This window comes from Ursus americanus, chromosome 5 (genome assembly GCF_024610735.1).
Source record: "Ursus americanus isolate L20-20 chromosome 5, mUrsAme1.1.p, whole genome shotgun sequence".
Taxonomy (NCBI): Eukaryota; Metazoa; Chordata; class Mammalia; order Carnivora; family Ursidae; genus Ursus; species Ursus americanus.
Window position 1 is genome coordinate 13,292,471 of NC_142131.1, and position 20,774 is coordinate 13,313,244.

The 20,774-nt window shown below is 37.5% G+C and overlaps 1 protein-coding gene and 1 non-coding gene across 4 annotated transcripts in view; both read right to left on the bottom strand.

The window, feature by feature from the left end:
• Window positions 1-20,774, bottom strand: part of LNPEP (leucyl and cystinyl aminopeptidase) — an 85,911-nt gene that overhangs the window by 48,019 nt on the left and 17,118 nt on the right. For 2 of the 3 annotated variants that reach the window (XM_045808350.2, XM_087861965.1), the window contains exon 2: window positions 2,745-3,585. In XM_045808350.2, the coding sequence (XP_045664306.2) occupies window positions 2,745-3,585 (841 nt within the window). Of the gene's footprint in view, window positions 1-2,744; window positions 3,586-13,611; window positions 13,725-20,774 lie in introns of those variants that run through there. The other variant, XM_045808351.2, reaches the window with a different exon arrangement.
• Window positions 13,599-13,732, bottom strand: LOC123799323 (small nucleolar RNA SNORA13). Its single transcript, XR_006781585.1, has one exon. It is a non-coding gene; the product is annotated as a small nucleolar RNA SNORA13 (small nucleolar RNA).

Genomic DNA, 20,774 nt, shown 5'->3' on the forward strand with positions numbered 1-20,774 from the left:
CTAGCTGTACTTTGAGCACGACCTCCAGTAGTGCTGAAGACAATCGTGAATTAGCTGGGGGTCACGTAAAAGAATTCTAACCACTGGGAGTAACCATGGGTAAATGAAAAAGTGGTAGGAACTAGGGAGGCAGTACATCATAGTGGTTAAGAATGGCGCCTCTAGTTAAAATGACTTTGATGTCCCCCTCTGCTACCTGCTAGCCACAAGATGTTAGGTGAGTTGCTTTATGTACCTCTGCTTCATCACCTGTAAAATGAATAAAATATTAATATCCACCTCTTGCAGGGTTTGACAGGATGAAAGCCTAAACACAGAAAGTGCTTGGGGGAGTTTCTAGCACTTCAGTTCTCAGTAAATATGGGCTATTATAATCACTGGGATTCAGGGCACTGCACACAAAGTTCATTATGGCAGGTGAGGGATAGGAGATAAAACAAGGGCCAAATCTGGAAGAATCTTGAACGAAAAGAGGAAGTGCTGAAAGGTCTTAAACCAGAGACCAACATGGTTAGATGTGTATTTCTAGAAATAGGAGTCTGGCAATTGTGTGGAAGATGGGGGCAAGAGGAGAGGAAAGTAGCGGCAGGATTAGAGGCCAGGAGACCAGTGAAGAAGATGCCTTAAGAGTTCAAGAAAAAGAGACTGAGAAACTGAAGGACACAGAAATAAAACACATCCCCATCCTAAATTTGTTTACTAGTTCTTTTAGTATCAGTTTATTATCTAGAACCTTAAGTGTATCATCAACACCTTCTAGACCGGACTCCAGGTTCACTGACGACCTCTACATCTTAGATGACATTGGTAAAGTTCTCTGACCACAAATACATGTTTGACGTTTACATACACTGATTTTCCTATCAATAAGGAACATATCTCAATTATTTTATCTGCTTGCTTAAATAGTTATTACACTTTGGAGGGGGGATACAAACAATTTCTCTAATAGAACTATGCAAAATTAAAAGTTGGAGACCAAAAAAATGGCTCTGAATTATAGTTTCCAGATACCTTGAAAGGTATAAATAATCTCAACTTTTATCTTCCATCAAGATATACAACTATCTGGGGCATTCATTTTACTGAAGCAGCCAGGTTAACAGATTTATATATACTTTTTTAACAGCAGAATTTCATATACTAACTTGCTTTAATAGATTTAAAAACACTTTTTAAACAATATTCTATTTCTTATTTTTAAGGAATTGTCTTCTCTATTTTTCTAGCATTTTCCACAACTTGATCTAGCCCAAAATCACCTTTCTCTGCCATACACGTATTCCTTCCATTATATAGTAGTGGGCCCAAAAGACTCCAAGGGCAATAATCTGGTTAGAAGAGATGACTACTGGACTTGTCTTCAAGGTTTGTCTGCATTGTTTTTATGTATATCCTATAGTTCCCAGAGATGATGAAGATTAGAAAGGGAGAAATAAAGCCAAGAAGCCATGAGCTGCCATTATAATTATAAATTTGCCTTCTTTTTTTTTTTTTTTTTTTGGATCCTGTTTACCGTGTTGCAGTGCAGTTTTGCTTTGTTAATAGTGACATTTGAACAGGTAAAGATCTAGTTTTAGATCAGCGTGCAAGTAAAAAGGAAAGAAACATTGACCCACAAAGGAAATGGGTGTAAGCCTGTCCTGGGTCACATTCACCTCTGGCAGTGCCCACCCCTACATCTCACTATCATAAATTTGTTTTTAACGTCAGATCTCATGCAAGCACCAGCATGCCGTTTGTTTTTTAGATAAAGGCAAAGAGAAAAATTACTTATCTGAATAGGTGTATAGATCTTGCTTTGTCTTTCTCCATTTAAGAAGGATCAAACCATTTTCTTAGGATAGATTTAAAATATTCATTTCTATTTTTCTCAGTACACCAACATACATTTGCCACATGGCCAGCATCAGTAATTCACAAACTGGCTCACAAAGTAATATGAGGAAATGTGCCAATCAAATTAAACAGATCTAATGAGGACTTCATATACATAAGAGAAATGACATTATTGCTACTTAAGAATAACCCATATGTAGTGTGCACTGCATCCTTCCAGAAACTGGAACTATATACTATGAATACTAAGATTAAACTGCAAAATACATAGTCTAAATAGGGAGCTGAATACTTTTATGTTTTGAATCACCTTTTTTTAAAACCAAATTAAGTCTCTCCTAGATTTTTTAAAAAATTCCATCAGAAATCCAAAACAGAGTGACTTTTTTAATGAAGAGCAAATATTAAGACCACGAAAAATGATATATGTAAGCATACAACAGTTCTTCCTGCCCTCTTTCTCCATCTCACTAAGCACCGCCTGAAAGCTCTGCACATCAGGAAAATAGGTCTTAAAAAATAATCCATACACTTCTGTGCATCTCACTGGGATCTTATAAGGTGACTGAAAATTAGATTCACCAGGATATGAAAAATCTCAAAATAACTTAAGATTTTGTGTTACAGAATATAACTGATACAATCCTTATCCATTTCCTTCCATTGGCATGCCTAACTCCCACCATGACATATGATATATGACATATATGAGCATGAGAGTTGCTAAAGGCTTTGACTAAGACAGAAATAGCATACTCTTCCAAATCACCATTCTACCATAACCTCCTAAATTAAAAAAAAAAAAAAAATCCAGTTAATGTCTCTGGTGTGGGCAAAGGAATCCATCCGTATTAGGTAAGTCATCACAGAGCAAAGGAGGAGAATCATTTAAGGAGGCTACATACTTTTTCTCATTACTTTCATCTGTGTAGGAGATTCCATAAAACCCATAGTAAGATCTAGAGATATTCGCTGAATACTCTATCTTCAAGGTATAATTGTGTCCTTCAAGAAGGGTTTCAGGGGCAACAATGGCAATTTGTTCATGAAATGGGTATTCCAAGACCTCAACTTGTTTTTCTTGGCTTGAAACTGCTGACATAAAGGTCACTCTCGAAATATTATGGCCTGTACTGTGAAGAATGATATTCCATGTGTCCTGAAGAGCCTGAAGTGAAATTGTCACAGAACCCCTGAATGTCATCGAGGTTAGGTTTGGGTGTAGGCTAAGTTCGTAGCGTAGTGGCATAATGGCGGTGGGAAGCCTGATCTGTGCCCACGGAAACACCTTTCCATTTGTTGCAAGTGGCTGAATTAGTCCCATTGATTGGTTTTTTTTATGGCAGCCTTCTTTGGTAAAGGTGCATCTGGGCAGTAGATAAATCACCATGATTATAGAAACAGCAACCACAATAAGAAAAACACAGACCGCCATGGTCCTCGCAGACGGTACGGAACAAGTCCCATCTGGGCTCGGCCTATAGCCGGTTGCACTGTTCCGAAGGCCTGAGCTTCTGTTCATGAAGGACATGCCCAGCAGTTTTGCAGATGACTCATAATCCTCTTCATCCTCATCCATCTCATGCTCACCAAGACCCCGCACCAGCAGTCTCGAACCCCGGGGCTCATATTCCACCTCATCAGGCTCTAGAGGATGCAAACAGGGCTCTTTGGCTAAATCTACCACATCTGGTTCTTCCTCAAACATGCTGTTTTCAATCATATTCCTGGGGAGCTGAAGCAGATCTAAACAACCAAAACATAAGCACAAGGCACAGAGTTAGAAAAATGTTCATAATAAAATGCCTACTAGCAAAACCACATTTAATCTAAGAATTTTTTATCCCTAAGACTTATTTCTATCTCAGAGCTACTGAATTAAATAAGGTGCTTATAATTTTCTTGTGTCATCCCTTAAAAACTGAAGCATAAAGAAAAGTATACCACGGTCATGGAACAAGAAAGTTAAATAAATGAGCTAGTATCAAAAAAAGGCAGTGGAGACCAAATACTAATTTCCTTAATACACTCTGCCTAACGACCTGGGCCCTAGTCTTGAGCTGTAGAGGCCCCATAGTGGGCCTGGCTTTGGACCTGCTGTGCCTGTCCTCAGAGATCAGAGATGGGCCCACCCATAGTCTGGAGTCTGGTCACCAGAACCACCGGAAGTCCTGCCTACAAGATCTCAAATCTGCTTCTAAGGCACTTGTGGGTCTCTTTGCTGAGTCCAGCTCTCCCTACAGAAGAATACAAACTGGTGTCCCCATTTACAGGCTTGAATGATAGTTAAGCAACAGGCTGGGCTATTATTTTCCTCCGAAAGGGGGATATTCCTATTCCAAAGCAAACTGAAAGTGGTAGATTATATAGAAAATTTCCATAATCAAGAAATCGTTTGAAAATAAGACAAAAGAACTCTAAAAACCAGATACAACTACAATCCAACCTATTATTTCATGCTTCCAGAGCATTCAGAAATACAACATATTCCCCTCTGTAACAACCATATCATATACCATGAGTAGAAGTGGATCTTGAGTTAGGGTGGTAGTGAGAGCTTTTATAAACTACAAAGAACAACATTCTCCTACTTGCCAAAAATCAATGAGAAAACAAGACTCAAAAAGTAAAAAGGGTAAATAAATCACACATAGCTCAATCATTCCTTAAGACAAGTTCACTCAATGTTCTTTAAGAATAGTAGAAATTTAGCTTTTAAGGGATCTCAAAAGTTTGGTAATTGAAACCTCCATTAACCTTTGTCTACAAGGTACTTGATACATTATCATTTGTAACCCTCACAAAAAATTCTATAAAATGGCAAGTATAACTATTTCAGAGATGAGAAAACAAAAAAGAGAAATGGGTTAATTTAGCTTCATTAAGTCACAGTTGTTTTGACATAAAACTGATACTGAAGCCCAGGTCTAAAAATCTAATTCCAAATTTTAGATTATTTCCATTATTATACTGTATCCTCCTACTTCACTAACTGAATAAGGATAAAAGTTTATGCCTAAATTATTTCTTTTGTACTTGGCAATGAAGTTGCTAAGAATATTATTTTACCATCATCAGAACAAAACTTACCTAAAATTATTTAATATCTCAGTATCTACCTTAACAGAAATGCCATGGATTTTGTGTTATCCTACAAACAAGGAACAGTGGCAACCCATAATCCATGAAACAAAGTATCAATAAATATTAGAACAAAATTTAGTCTTGCTACCAGGTGTGGTCTGTGGACCCGCGCATCCTCATCACACTGCAGCTTTTTAGAAGAGCAGACTCTCAAGCCCCTTTCCTGAATTTGAATGTTAACAAATCCTCACGTGATTTATGTGCACATACGCTTGAGAAGCATGGGTCTCCCCCTTCTCTAGGGTCAGATCCCAGCCAGCACTAGACGCTCCACTCCTGGGTGTACTCTGGCCACATCAAACTGCTATCTCTGCTGAGACAAGACACACTGCTGTTTCAAGCTATCCTCCACGTGCCTATTCTCCCTGTTCCCCTTGCCTGCAATGTCATCGTTTCTCCCTTCCATCCCAGGATACCAGGTGAACACCTGTTACTCCATAACTCAGGTTGACTTGCTACAGTGTAAATTAAGAAAAGTTATTTTCTTTTCCTTTCTCCTTTTTCTTTGTTACAATTAAAAAATAAATTCTCCTTTCACTGCATGTCAACCCTTTCTGCTTTGGGGAACACAGAGACTCCATCGAGGTTACCTTTTCCTACCTCCCCTCTATCCTGAACTTCCATACCAGCCATGCTACTTTGTAAGTTTCCTTTGAATAAAACTTTTGATCACATTTTAAGTGTGGGTTTAGCAAGCTGCCATCCTCCCATCTCCTGTAAATGACCTACAAATGGAAGAAGAGTGATTTTAACATCCTGCTTTAGGAATTTCATCTCCTAAACATCCGATAGTGCCCCTACTTCTCAAGACAAAGTTTTGTTTTGTTTTGATGGCTACTTGTGTTTGGGGGCATTTACTTCTTTAACAGAGCAAATATTGCTGTAACTGAACTTAAAAAAATTTTTTGAACTCTTAATGAACTCTTAGTGGTTAGAAATTTTCCGTGGGAAGAGGGGAGGAAATCGGAGGGGGAGACAAACCATAAGAGACTATGGACTCTGGGAAACAACTGAGGGTTTTAGGGGTGAGGGGGTGAGGGGACAGGCTAGGCCGGTGATGGGTATTAAGGAGGGCATGTGTTGCATGGAGCATTAGGTGTTATACGCAAACAATGAATCACAGAACACTACATCGAAAACTAATAATGTACGGTATGGTGACTAACATAACAAAAATGTAAAAAAAATAAATAAATTTTCTGTGGTAGTTTTTAGTCCTGGCACAGTGAAGAGTAATTGCTTAATTTGCTTTTTCAAAATATCTAAAAGGCTTCTTCTGCCTTTTTTTTTTTTTTTTACCTCATATAGGAATGTTCTCTTAGCATTTGACCATGTGTCTTGTCTGTCTCAGACCTGATGTAGACAACAAGGAGGTCTGCACAGTATGGTTTATTTAGTGAATTTCTAAGCTAATTCTAGGTATAATTTCAGTTTACTTAGAGCACACCCATTCTTGAATTCATATCCCCTTAGAACTTTGGTTTTGTGTGTTTTGACTCCTCAGCAACGCCTTGTTTAAAGGCAAGTGGTATTCTACCGTCTGACCATTTCAGCATCACCTGTCTGCATTTCATTTACTTCAAATCTTTTGATAAGGGTTTAATCACATGTCTGCCAAATCCAAATACCTTACTTTTATTATTTATCATCCATTCAGATTAATACTTACGTAGAATTTTGATCTTTCAGAAATAAAATATATTGACTCATCTGCTGCAATTTATTGCACATTAGAGGCAAACTTTTATATATGTGTACAATATCAAATTAAATATATCAAACCAGGGGAAATCATTCTTGTCATAGGTAATTCATAAAGACTGTACTTCCAACCTATTTAAGAACATTTTGCTTTGGACTCAAAGCGGTACACTTTGATCTTAGCATTGAATTGTAATGTAACATGATTACCCCTTGCTCTAATGGATTTATTTATATTAAAAGAAGGGATCCTACAGAAACAGGAAATTTTCTAAAACCTCTTAAAATCCACATATACATGCTAGCTATAAGACAAAAGCAAAGAACGTCCTAACTGACATGTTTCTGTTTTAAGTAATATAAGCCTACGTGGTATTAATCTAAGAAAACTGAAGACATTTCTTTTCATTAAATACCATAAACTGGTGCTCTTCAATGTTGTCTGTGGATCAGTGTCAATCCACAAACTGTTATCTGTCTGCGGCAGGATATATGTGGATGATTAGTATTTAAAATCTTTTATAGCAATTTGTCAATAATTTTAGGTATATCAAATTTAATCATTTAAAAAGGGCACTTATAGTTTGCATGTCTGTTTTTCATTTCAGTTTTCCAATAATTCATATTTTTAAACGCTACAAAACTTCTGCAACAGATTAAAAATTAAAGAAAAAAACCCCAATTCTTCAGCTAAGATAATATGGGAGGCAATAGGTTGGACTGTCACTATAATGGCATCCAGGTGGGTATGAAGTTCTCAGTTATGACAGCACAAGAGGTGAAAAGGAGGGAATGATTACAAGACATGTTAAAAAGGGCGAATACGTAGGAATGGAGGCTCCCTTGGGCCACACAGGTCTGTAAGATGGAGTGACAGAGAGAAGTAGGTCAATTCCTAATATACACTCTGGCTTGGAAAGCTGGAAGAAAGAACGCCATTCATTGAGATCGAGCATATAGGTTCTCAAATTCTCTCTCTTGGTTTTCTTTGCGGGGGGTGGGAGAATAAGGGGAAGAATAATGGGAATGGATTTAGGGGATGGCATTTGTTATGGGGCACAATATATTTAATACATCTCTCAGACAGCCAGGTGGAGATGTTGATTAACAGCTTATTACAGAGCTAAAGACCTAACTTCAGAAAGAATTTCAAATCCTGCCTCTTCCACTGACTGCTTGACCTCAAACAGGTTACCAAACATCCCTTCACTTCAATTTCCTCACCTATAAATGTGGAAAACAGAACTATTTTGTAGGACTGTTATGAGGATTAGGTCATGTGGGTCTGGATTCAAAACAGGGATCTGCATGGAAGATTAAGATTTCAGAATCACGTGGGTATACAAAATGAAAACCATGCAGATGAGTGAGACTACTGAAAGGGAGGTAAGAATCCGCATCAGCAATGAGGAGGTGGGCAGAGGAGGAGGGCAGAAAAGGAGAATACAAAGGAATGTACCACAGGTAGGAAAATCAGGACAGTAGCACCCCAGAAAACAAAGGAAGTTTTCATGAAGGAAGGGGTCAGCATTAAATGTCTTAGAAAGGTCACAGAAAATAAGGCCTAGACAGGCCACTAGATTTGGCAACCACGGAACCAGTGACTTTTATAAAGCACCTTCAGGGACATAGTAGGAATGAAAGCCTGACTTCAACAGTCCAAAGAGTGGAAAACTAACATAGGAAGGCCGGAGCTGCAGAATATTCCTTCAAGGTCCATAGTGATGTGTCAAGAAAAAAATCATAGGGTCAGACTAAAGGAAAATATCGCACAGAGAAGAGTTAAGCTCTTTTGTTTTGTTTTTTGTTTGTCCGTGTTTAAGATGGGAACAACTTAAGCATGAAGGAAAAGTAATGAATGACAAAATGGGGAGGTGAAGGAGCAGACGAGAGGAAATGTTAGAATAACATTCCAGAGGGATGGGAAGGCATCACAAAAACTCCAGTAGAGAAATGAACCTTGATGGGAACGAGGCACTTCTCCTCTGAGCCTGGGAGACAGAAAGTGAAGACAGAGTGGAAACACGTATAAGCGTGTGAAAAGCTGAGGATGTGAACAACAGAGAGCCTCCATGTTCTCTGTGACGGAAGAATCAAGGCCATCCGCTCAAAGGCAGTTGTGGAGAAGGCACAGGTGGCTTAAGGAGAAAAATGAAGCACAGAAACAATGGCAGAGGACCAGGGAAGGATGACGCAAGGACAAAGTATGGCTGAGAAGTTCAGTACGCCCAGCAGAACTTGTCATACTACCAGTCTCCATAAATGCCTTTAGCGGTGCTTACCAGCCCAAGTCTGAAAGAAGAAAAAGCGTTGTATGGGTATTTTACCACAATTACAAAAATGAAAAAATAAATTCCAAAAAACTTTTCAAGAGTAGAGAAAGCAGATGGGTTAATTCGGGGTTAAATATGTAGAGAGGATGTGGTGAAAAGCTAAGGGGGAAATGCACAGGAGGTGCTGGCAAGAGAGAAAGTGATTAGCAGAGGAATTCAATTTAGAAAACACAACAAAAAGGAAAGCTGTGGCAAACAATATGGTGAACAACTCGAATTAAAACAAGAAAACTTCCCACAACTTTAATCCCTTGAAACTACCATTACATTCTCTGAGAAAATGAAATGAAATGGGGTGTATTTTCAAACCAACAAGCCAAAACAACTTGAAAAGAATAGGCCTCATTTCAACAAGGCTTTTTGGGCAAATGCAAGATTGCTGTATTCAATTAGGTAATATAGCAACTTGCTATATTCAAATTGGGCCTTAACAATAAAGAATTATGCTTCTTCAGAGGCCTCTCAGACATATTTAAACAGAGCTAAAAGCTTCAAGCATGAAGCAGCTTTTATATCCTCTAGATCATTTCCAAATGGAAACTTCATAAAATTTCTGAAGTGATGGCTAATTATCAAATAAAGTAATTATTTCCCCAATAAGCAATCCTCTGCCATCAAAAAGAGACTTGATTTTTTAAAAGTTTAATCTTAAAAAGGAAAGAAAACAACTAGAATTTAGAACAAAAAGTGATTTTTCTGTATAGTTCTGATCTGACAAAACATTACCCCCCTCCTCAACAGACACAAAGAAAACCCATTCATATTAATCACAACGTTCCTGTTAAGTTACACGGTTACATACAGCATTTTCTCACCAGAATCTGAAGAGAAGTCACTAACAGAGGACAAGTTTTAAAGATGTTCTCAATAGCCCCTTTTCCTGATATACCCTATCTGCTTACAGCTCAATATATGAGCAGTGTCATAAAATACTAACAAAGACGGTCCTGTATGCATTCCTACTTATACGTAGTGCTGTCTCAAAAACCACATTTAATTTTCCAATTGACAGGTCCAAGGTCACAACCTAGGATGCATGACCGAAGTAAGGTCTTTCTTTCTTCTGTCCTCTCTTCCACTTTGTCTCTCTTGTGTAGCATAAAGAGAACTCATGAACACTCTGCGCATCAATTTGAAATGCTAGAAAGGCTTCACTTTAAGGGAAAAAGCACACACCCTAGAATAAGACCAACTCTAGACCACATTAACAAAGTCTAAAACCAAGCCCTAACAAAACCCACAGGGCGAAAAGAATCTGGGGGCAGAGTTGTGCTAAGTTAGAGGAGCCTGAGAAAAAACCTTGAGCTTTCCACAGATATTCCCCAGCAAACCTACAAAGGGCCATGAGCCAGTAACTAAACTGCTACTAAAACAAACACTACTCTACAAAAAAAATTTTTTTTTAAAAATCAGCATCTCTACAATGTATCAACACTGTTCTATACATTATAAAAACACTATTATTCAACAAAACAAGAAATGTGACCCATAATAAAAAAATAAGTCATTAGAAACTGACTTTAAGTTGACCCAAATATTGCATTTAGTAAAAACTTCAGAGCTGCTATTTGAAATATATCTTAAATAAAGGAAAATGTTTTAAACAGCAATAATAACAAAGGAGAATACATGAACAGAGGAGACTCTCAGCAGAGAAACTGAAACTTAAAAGAATCAAATGGGATGAGGGAAAAAGGAAATTCTAGGACTGAAAGGTTCAATATTAAAATGAAAAACTCACTGAATGGGACTTCATAGTAGATCAGAGATGGCAGAAGAAAAGAGTCCATGAACTTGACAGATCACTAGCAATTACCAATTTGAGAAACAAAGGGGAAAAATGATTGAAGAAAAATGAATACAGCATCAGAAATTTGTGGAACAGTATCAGACTGTTTAACACATATATAATAGGAGACCCCAAAGACTCTGAAAATAAAGCAGAAAAAATATTTGAAGACATAAAAGTTAAAATTTTTTTAAGTTTAATGAAAACCTATTTACCAGATCTAAAAAGCTCATCAAGCTCCAAAAACAAAAAATACAGAGAAAAATCATATCTAGCTACATCACAGTCAAACTGCTGAAAACTAGGGACAATGTCTTTTAAAAAGCCTAAAAACAATATGATACACACAGGAGAAAAATAATACAAAGAACGCTAACTTTTTATCATGACAATGGGGGCCAGGAGATGACAGAACAACATTTTTAAGGGGCCACAAGAAAAAAAACTGTCAACTCAGAATTCTATATCTGGTGAAAATATCCCTCAAAAATGAGATAGAGACCTTTTCAAATAAATAAAAGCTGACAGAACTAATCTCAAACAGATGTGCACTTCAAGATACTGCAACAAAGACTCTTTAGGCCAGAGGGAAATGATATCAGACAGAAACTCAGATATGCAGGAAAGAAAGAATACTAGAAATGATGAGTAAGTTGTTAAAAAGTTTATGCTCTTTATTCTTCTTAAAATTTCCTTAAAGACTGTATATTAAAGCTATCTACTTAAAGCAAGATAACATGTGAGCAGTTTTTAACATACATAAAAATAAAAAATACAACAAGATCACAAAGAATAGAGAGGGTGGATAAGAGGAATTAAATCATATTTGTGAATTGAGAAGGGGAAATGGTTAAGTGTCCAGTGAGAAGTAGGAGGTGTAGAGTAAGAAGAGAGAAGGGTCGGGTGTAAAATGTTAAATGGCATAACATTCAAAAAGACTTTAAAGTTAAGGATGCTTATTATTAACCCTAGAGTAATCAATAAAAATGTAATTTAAAAGATGGATGGCTACAAAGCCAGTAAAGAAAATAAAATGAAATATTAAAAAATAGCCAATTAATCCAAAAAGGGGAAATAGAAAAGAAAAAGAAACAAAAACAAAACGGACAAATAAAAACGATGGCAAAACGGTAGATTTAAATACAAGCACTTAAATAATTTCACTACCTGTAAATGGATTAAACATTCCAACTGAAGGACAGAGATTATCACACTGTATTAAAAAAAGCAAGACTCAACTACACACTGTCTATAAGAGATACCTTTTAAATTTAAGGACACAGATTAACAAATTAAAATAAAATTTTATAATGATAAAAGATATTCATCAGGATAAGATACCAAGCTTAAATATGCATGTATCTCATGAGAGAGCTTCAAAATTCAAAATAGAAAATCGCAAAACTCAAGAACCAGAAACATCCACAACCATAACTGGAGATTCTATCATCTTTCTCTTCATAATTGATCAAACAGGTAGACAATAGACAAGTAGAGCCACAGAATATCTAAGCAATACTATCGACTACTGTGGCCTAAAAGACATCTGTAGAACATCACACCAAACTGCAGGATATCTACGTAATAGTCACCAAGGCGGGCCGTCGCCGTCGACTGGGCTATAAAATAAATCTCAATAAACTTAAAAAGACTGAAAGGGTTTTTTTTAGAGACTATGATCTCTGACCACAATAGAAATAATTTTAAAAATCAATAATAATAAATTGTCTAGATGATCTCTAGATATTTGGAAAACAGAAAACAAACTTCTAAATAATTCACAAGTCAAAGAATAAACCACGAAGAATTTAGAAAATATCCGAAATAAATAAAAAAAATTTTTAAACTGAGTGATCTAAGTTTCCACCCTAAGAAAGAGAATAGTACATTAAACCTAAGAGAAGAACTAATAATGAACAAAGCAGAAATCAATGAAATAGAAAACAGAAACAACAGAAAATTAATAAAGCGAAAAACGCTGGGGGGCAGGAAAGTAGTATTACTGGCTCTTAATCATATTCTCCTAGATACTGGCCTTAAAAGCAGCATTATGTCAGGTCCTCATGGATCTCCAAGACCAATTTTTCACTCCTCAGAAGTCTAGTTAGATTCATGTAAGAGACAAATTTCTTAGAACTGGGTCCTGGGCTAGAGACAGAGATTCTCTTTCACAAGCCCCACAGCCTTCTATCTGTACCTGTTCTTTTTTTTTTTTTTTTTTTTTTTTAAAGATTTTATTTATTTATTCGACAGAGACAGCCAGCGAGAGAGGGAACACAAGCAGGGGGAGTGGGAGAGGAAGAAGCAGGCTCCCAGCAGAGGAGCCTGATGTGGGGCTCGATCCCATAACGCCGGGATCACGCCCTGAGCCGAAGGCAGACGCTTAACCGCTGTGCCACCCAGGCGCCCCTGTACCTGTTCTAAGAGTAACTAGTAAACACAAAATCATTTAGCCAGTGATAATGCTAGCTACATCCAAATTTAGAAAATCCATATGTTCTACCCCTCCTCTTAAAATAAAAAGCTAGACTTTTTCTTTTTTTTGGTAAATCCAAGTACTTAAAAGAAATTGAAGAGCTATTTAAAGGAAACCTCTTACAATCTGTTCAACAGTAAAAAAAAAAAAAGTATTCTTATGCAAAAAAAAGGTACTTAACTCATCTATTTCTGAATTTCGATTTTTGTATTGTTTTCCTAAAAAGAGAAATCTTTTTTTAAACCGTTTAAGAGAAACTATACATTTAACAGAAAACTCAAGATCACATGTGTAAACGAATCAATGTAAAAGCATAAACTGTTACTTACGCAGCTCCCACACCAGCAATACCCAAATCAAGGACAGGAAAAGGCTGCAAAGCGTTTAGTTTCCGCCTTTTTTGATATCACATTCACTAGTTTCCAAAAGTAAATGGACAACACAAAGACTACAAGAAAAATATGTTTTATTAAAATTTTAACTGAGTACTTCTCAATAAGAAAAAGAAAAAGAAAAAAGAAGGACCTCGTTTTTAAGCATTTGAGTTAAAGTGCTTAATTTATTTAGGGTAAATCACAACTCTGAGGTTCATTCTGCAGAAATACAAGCATCCTGCAGTAGGTCAGGTTACAGTTTACTGAAACCAATCTCCACAGCCAGCACCTTTGTTCTAAATCTCAGGGAGTCAATGGCCAAACCTATATTTAAACTAACCAGATCATTCCTCAGCTCTCAGCCATGCTTCCAGCAAATCCTTAAACACATACAACCATGCACAGTGCCTGCTCTGCCTCTGACCGGTATGTGAGACCACATACGTGAGACATACGTCTCAGTTTCTCTCGAGCACGCATGGCTGCTGTGGGCACTTCACATTTTACCCTTAGCCCGCCCTCTTCACTCTCCTCAGCCCATAGAACTCTCTCTTCTCGCTCTTTATTACACTAGTCGAATGTAATCTTTTCAAATCCCTAGCTTCTTTCACCTTTTTTTAAATCAATTCAACTATTACTGGAACAAATGTCCTACTGTGACCCATTCCCCCCACTCTCCCTAAAATAGCACACCATAAAAATTAAGATGCCTAACTGTTCTCTCAGGATGAAAAGGTCAGAAGGGCTGCAATGAAGAAACGCTTAAATGGGCTTAAAAATATAACCCAGTGAGGGGCGCCTGGGTGGCACAGCGGTTAAGCGTCTGCCTTCGGCTCAGGGCGTGATCCCGGCGTTATGGGATCGAGCCCCACATCAGGCTCCTCTGCTAGGAGCCTGCTTCTTCCTCTCCCACTCCCCCTGCTTGTGTTCCCTCTCTCACTGGCTGTCTCTGTTAAATAAATAAATAAAATCTTTAAAAATATATATATATATATATAACCCAGTGAGACTTTCACAGATAATAACTCTTTCCCCTATGGTAACTCCTGAGACAATCTAGGGAAAGCAATTTGGTTTATAGTAAACTTGACATTATCTAGTCATCATTTGCAAGTAATCCTGCCAGCTTGATTGTTTATCCAGTCCAGGCTTTCTTCTTTGGTAGCCACTGTCCATAGAGTCGTGTTTATAATTAGACTGTGCAGTGTTAATTACGCTGGCGGCCCTGCCAACGTTCTACAGAGCACACAGGGAGAGATCAAAACAACCATTCCCAAATCATGAGTCACCTCACTCTTTCCACACTACAAACCCCTGGCGGCCTCTCAAATCTGGAAAATGATAGTTGTCCACACGACATGCTTATACGGCCTTTCACATTTAGGATGAAATATGAAGTTTCAAAACCTGCTCCATACATTTTTCTAGATTTTTTCTACCTTTTAATTCTGTAACTTTTTGCTTATTACAGAATTATAGTTTGAAGGTGAGAAGGTTTAGAAAAATTTCAAGGCCTGGTTTAACCTATAAAGTAGGGAAGTTCTGCATAGGTAAACTGTAATTATAGATTTTGCTTCACATTTAAACAGTTTCTTCAAGGAGGGGCTCTTCTCTCATTCATCTTGGTATCCCTGGTGTCCCGCAGGGAAAATAGCTGTAATAAATGCTGAAATGAAAGTAGAAACACCCAACACATTAAAAGTAAGTATTAATTAATGAAAATTACCTCCATGTCCATTCATAGATTCTCTAAGGGCTAAAGCCAGGTTTACTGAAGCATGGAGTAAGATAGAATTAATATGCTAGCTATGAGGTTAAGAAGGTCCTTCCAACACCTGCTGCAGGGCTGGGTCCTAAATCGGCAGGGCTTAGTAGTACGTCAGTGATTATGGGCTTTGAGTCACTGCATTTCATTTCTTCTGGACACTGATTCTTTAGACTTCTTATTACATTTCCTCCTCTCCCCTCAAAGCCGGTGTATAATTTAACGGTTTAGGAGGTATACAGTATAGTGCTGAGGACCCTGTGGATTCTGGTTCTGGCTCCACCACTTGGTGTGTCGTTGGGATCTCAGTTTTCTTACAGGTAAAATGGAGATAATGACTGCCCTGCCTGCTTAGATTATAACAGGGGTCAAATAAGATAAATGGGTCATAACACTTTGCAAACTGTGAAGTGCTACGTTAATAGTTTAATGCTCATATATTAAATAATTATGATAGGAGTTTCAAAATCATAAGCAAATAAACACATCTTTTACTTTTCAGCCAAGCACACTAGCATTTCTCTTTAAGACGCGTCGGTACAATTTCCCCCCCACACCTTTTACTATAAAAGATGATGCTTAAATGTCACCCACAGCACACATTAGTAAATAAATTCATAAAATGAGTAAAGTCAGGAAACCCCATTTTGTCTTCTGTGCCACAAATACCAAATGATAACAGAAGCCACAATTCTGGCCTCTTGGATGTCTTTTAAGATCAGCGACAGCAATGCCCACAGAGGATGGCAGCCGGAGTGGAACAGCATAACTTGAGAGAATCCTATCTGTTTCACAGAGATTTTAATACACAGGTTTTATATATTAAGTCCTCTGACTTGAGATATTTGCCAAATGACTGCCTTGATTGTAAAGACACTACAACCCTTCCCAAAATATCTCCAGGGATTAAGCGTATCTAAAGGCCATGCTCATTTCCTACAATCGCATTTACACAATAAAACTCAGATAACCAATGACAGCTACAATTTATAAGAAGGCAATTTAAATTTATATAATGCTCACACTTTCTGATTAAAATAACCTAAAGGGCAGCCTTACATAGCCATCAAATTTACTTTACCGAACTAAAACACTCAAGTCAATCAAATTTTCCCCATCCTCAAATTCTACACCACATTATATTCCCTGAGTCTAATCACAGCTGCTATTTTCTGTGCAGTTTTGTAGTCCTATAAGCAAAAGTCAACGTGCAGCAGGGAAGAAGCACAGAAGATGAACTGGCTGGTTTGGGGCTGCAGCTACGAAGCGCATCATTTTAAACACCAAGGAGAACATTTAAGATGAAAAGGAGGCATTCTACTAGAGAGCCAATGACCCAAGAGTATCAAACACAAACAAGGGTTACGCTACATAAAGCAGCCTGCTGTGAAATACTTCAGATATAGAATTTAATGTAAAGGATCAAGGAGAAACACCTGTGGTTTAATACAAACCTTAATTGTAAAACAAGAAAAAAAATGAGAGAAGAGTCGTTTCCTTCAGTAAAGGAAGGAAATTTTTTACGTCAACAAAGTAGGTGTGCTTTTAACTCAGGTCCACCTAAACCTCCAAATTAACCAATGTTCTCCATTCCCCTCGAAAGACATTTTCTGATGCCAAGTGCCCACTAAGTGCCAAAAGGGCTACTGTCTAGAAGGTCCAAGCACTACGCCCCCACAAGAGCAGCTGTATTCTTGCCAAGGATCGCTTGTTCAATCAATATATGCTTGCTAAAAATATAATCGCACTTATGTAATAATTATTGCATTAAATGAAAAAAAAAACTGTTTCTGTGAAAACTGAGCATACAGCAGAAAGACTCTACAAAAGTGAGTCCCCCAAATAACATGGCTGCCAAATTAAGTATTAGCAAGTAAAACAAAAAGATTGGGGAAGGAGGGCCCTACAGAAGAATTTTTGCCCCCCAGGCTTCAAAGCGTCTAAGTTCTCAAACCACTTGAAAAAAAAAAATAATAAGGACCTGGAAATTACAGATGTATCATGGGTAGCACGGAAGAAATATGAAGAACTCTAATCAGTGGACCCACATGCAAAATAAAAGTTTAAGTCAATAAGACAATATTAGTAACCAAGTTTACATATTTTGACTTGAAATGCTAGAGCATTGTATTTTTCTTAACAGTTTCCATTCTTAACCAGGTTTTCAAAGATATTCATTATATTTGAGATCATGTTACAGGAAAAGGGATCTAAATCTAAGAACTAACATAAGGTTCACCCTAATAGTTCATCCCGACAATCAAGAGCACACACACATCTAAGTTCCCCCAAATACAAATCATAATATGTACATCTACTTGTGAATGTCTAAAGAATAACTTTACTATAACACTTAAGAACTGTGCTCTGCAGTCATACTTACCGATGAGTTTAAACCACAGAATGTTTAAAATCACGTCTCACCAATACATGTCAAAACTTAAAATATATTCTTTGACCAAGTAACTCCACAAGAGAAATGCATCCCATGAGTAACTGCAGAAAGATGTATGTATAAGAATGTTTACAGCAGTCTTGTTTACACAGCAAGAAAAAAGAAATGACCTAAGTATGGAACAATAGGGGACGGGTATGTTCATACCTAAGCAAATAATAGGCAGACATAAAAAAAGTTATTTATTTCTATTTTAAACATGGAAAGGTGTTCAAAATATAGTATTAAGAGGCAGGTTACAGAATTTTAAATAAGTATTCATCCAGTTGGATACACTGTAAATAAAACTGTTATTACTAGTTATTTCTGGGAGGTTATTTCTGGGTATGTTGGGTGTTTTTATTATCTCTATTTTCTACTTTTTATATGTATAGAAAAAAGGAAAACCCTTTCAAACATGTACAGATCATACTTTAATTTCTCAAGATCTAAAGTTAATGAACTGATGAAAAATTACCAACACTGCTGGGGTGTTTTAGAAAAGGCCCTGGATGGTGAAATCAAGAAACCTGGAAACCAGGCCAGAATTTGCTACCAACCTCCTCCTATTAAGAAGTGGAGTCTCTATTTCCACCCCCGAATCTAATGGCTTTAAACCTTGTTTCCGTCAATGGAATGCAGAAGTGACCCTATAAAATTTCCAATCCTAGCTTTAAGAGGCCTTGTCCCTTTCATTATTTCTCCTCTACTGACCTGGGAGCCCCATGAGAATAAAGCTGAGCTACCCTCCCTGTGGATGAGGAACCACGTTGGAAAGACAAGCCCAGCAAACAGGCAGCACCAACCACCAGATATGCCAGTTAAGCTATTTTAAACCTTCCAGCTCCAAATTAAGCTGCTAAATGATGGCTGCTACAAGTGACCTCAGGCAAGACCAGTGGAAGAAACATCCAGCTGAGCCCAGGACAAACTGTTGACCTACAAAATTGTGAGCAAATAAAAGGGTTACTATTTTAAAGCCATTAAGTTTTGTCATTTGTTATGTGGCAATAGATGAATGATTTATCTATCATTCACACAGTAAACTTTTAATATTGTGGTATATAATTCTTACAGACTAATCTATCCCCTCAGATAAAAATTGAGATTACACTGTACACACAAGTTCTCTGATTCTATGGGATCTTGGAAAAGGGAACACAAGCAAGACCTCATGGTCAGACTTCAACTCTGACCCATTAGAAGAGAATACCTGGTATTCAGAACACACAGCATTCTTTATACAAAAACTGTGTGCAGCTGTGGGCTTTTCCTCCAAAGCGCACGGGCCTTCATAGTTTCTTAGTCCCTCATCGACATATGTGAGGATGCTCTGCCTTGGGTCTTAGTGCAGGACCACATCAGACAATGAAAAGGTAAGACCAGGGGCGCCTGGGTGGCACAGCGGTTGGGCGTCTGCCTTCGGCTCAGGGCGTGATCCCGGCGTTATGGGATCGAGCCCCACATCAGGCTCCTCCGCTAGGAGCCTGCTTCTTCCTCTCCCACTCCCCCTGCTTGTGTTCCCTCTCTCGCTGGCTGTCTCTGCCTCTGTCAAATAAATAAATAAAATCTTTAAAAAAAAAATAAATAAAAAAAATAAAAAAGAAAAAAAAAAAAGAAAAGGTAAGACCAAGTTCATTATCACAAACACCATCTTAATGCCACCATCAGTAATGATGATGATAAAAACCAACATCCACTAAGGGCTTTAGCATGCACTAACAATGAGCTGGGCACAGCAGAGTAGTTCAGAATGTCTCTGAAACTGGAGTATTCTGTCACTTCCTGTATAACCTTGGGCAAGTTATTTCATCTTTCCAAGTTCAGTTTGCTCATTTGTAAAATGGAGATAATAACAGTACCTATCTCATTGAGTAGTGAGAATTAAATATGTGTAAAGCATTTAGAACAGAGCCTAGCACATAGTAAAGTGCTAAATAATTATTAGCTTTCAGTATTATTAGTCAGCATTTTACATATGTCATCTCATTTAATTTAATCCCCACAACATTTTATAGATGAAGAAGTGAGAATCAGAGAGGTTAAATAACTGGCTGGTAAGTGGCATGGCCAAATTTCAAACCTACATTTTTCTGACTGTAGTAGCTAAGCCCTTCTAGGCCATGTGCCATGACTTAAGGGTGACTAACATAATATAATAAAAAAACATTTAAAAAAATAATAAAATAAAATAAAATAAAACAGCCCAGGGAATGTCAAACCAGGTCCCATGTGCCAGAGAAGTGTCCCGTCTTTGCAGCCTCTGGATCTGGGCCGGGATGGTCACAGAACCACCTCTAGGCCAGAGCTGAAGAGCTACAGAGAGGGTTAGGATAGTGCCAGAGATTGATGCAACTACCACCATGTGTCAGACACTGACCCTACAGTTTCTACAACTCTCTCAGCCGGGCATTTAGTAGGTATTCAGAAAGCGCTATTTGATTTTGCCCAATTACATTCACTGTTATGACTTCATCATGGGCAGCAAACTAAACTTTCTCACACTCATTAGGATTATGAAATTATCCAAATATAATACCCATTTTACCGAAACTTTACCTTTTTGCTATTTTAGAAAACTAAAAGCTTTTTATGAGACCCTCTAAACCTACTATATTTTACAGATAATTAATTTTCATTCAAACTTATTCAGCTGGTTAGTAAAAATGAATGAAACCAAGATTTCTTTTTTTAATTTTTAAATTTTAACTTTTCTACAAGGAAATTGGAAGTGAAACTATGAGTGAATTTAACCCACAGAACTGCTCAGCTAAGTTTAGTTCTACCCAAATTCAGCTCAATGATTTTGAAAACAACCACCTTCTCAGACTTACAGGAAATGGTTAAGCAACCTCAGAGAAGTCATTTCTTCTTGTGCCATGGCAGACAAGTTTTTTGTTTGTTTTTTTTTTAATGAGT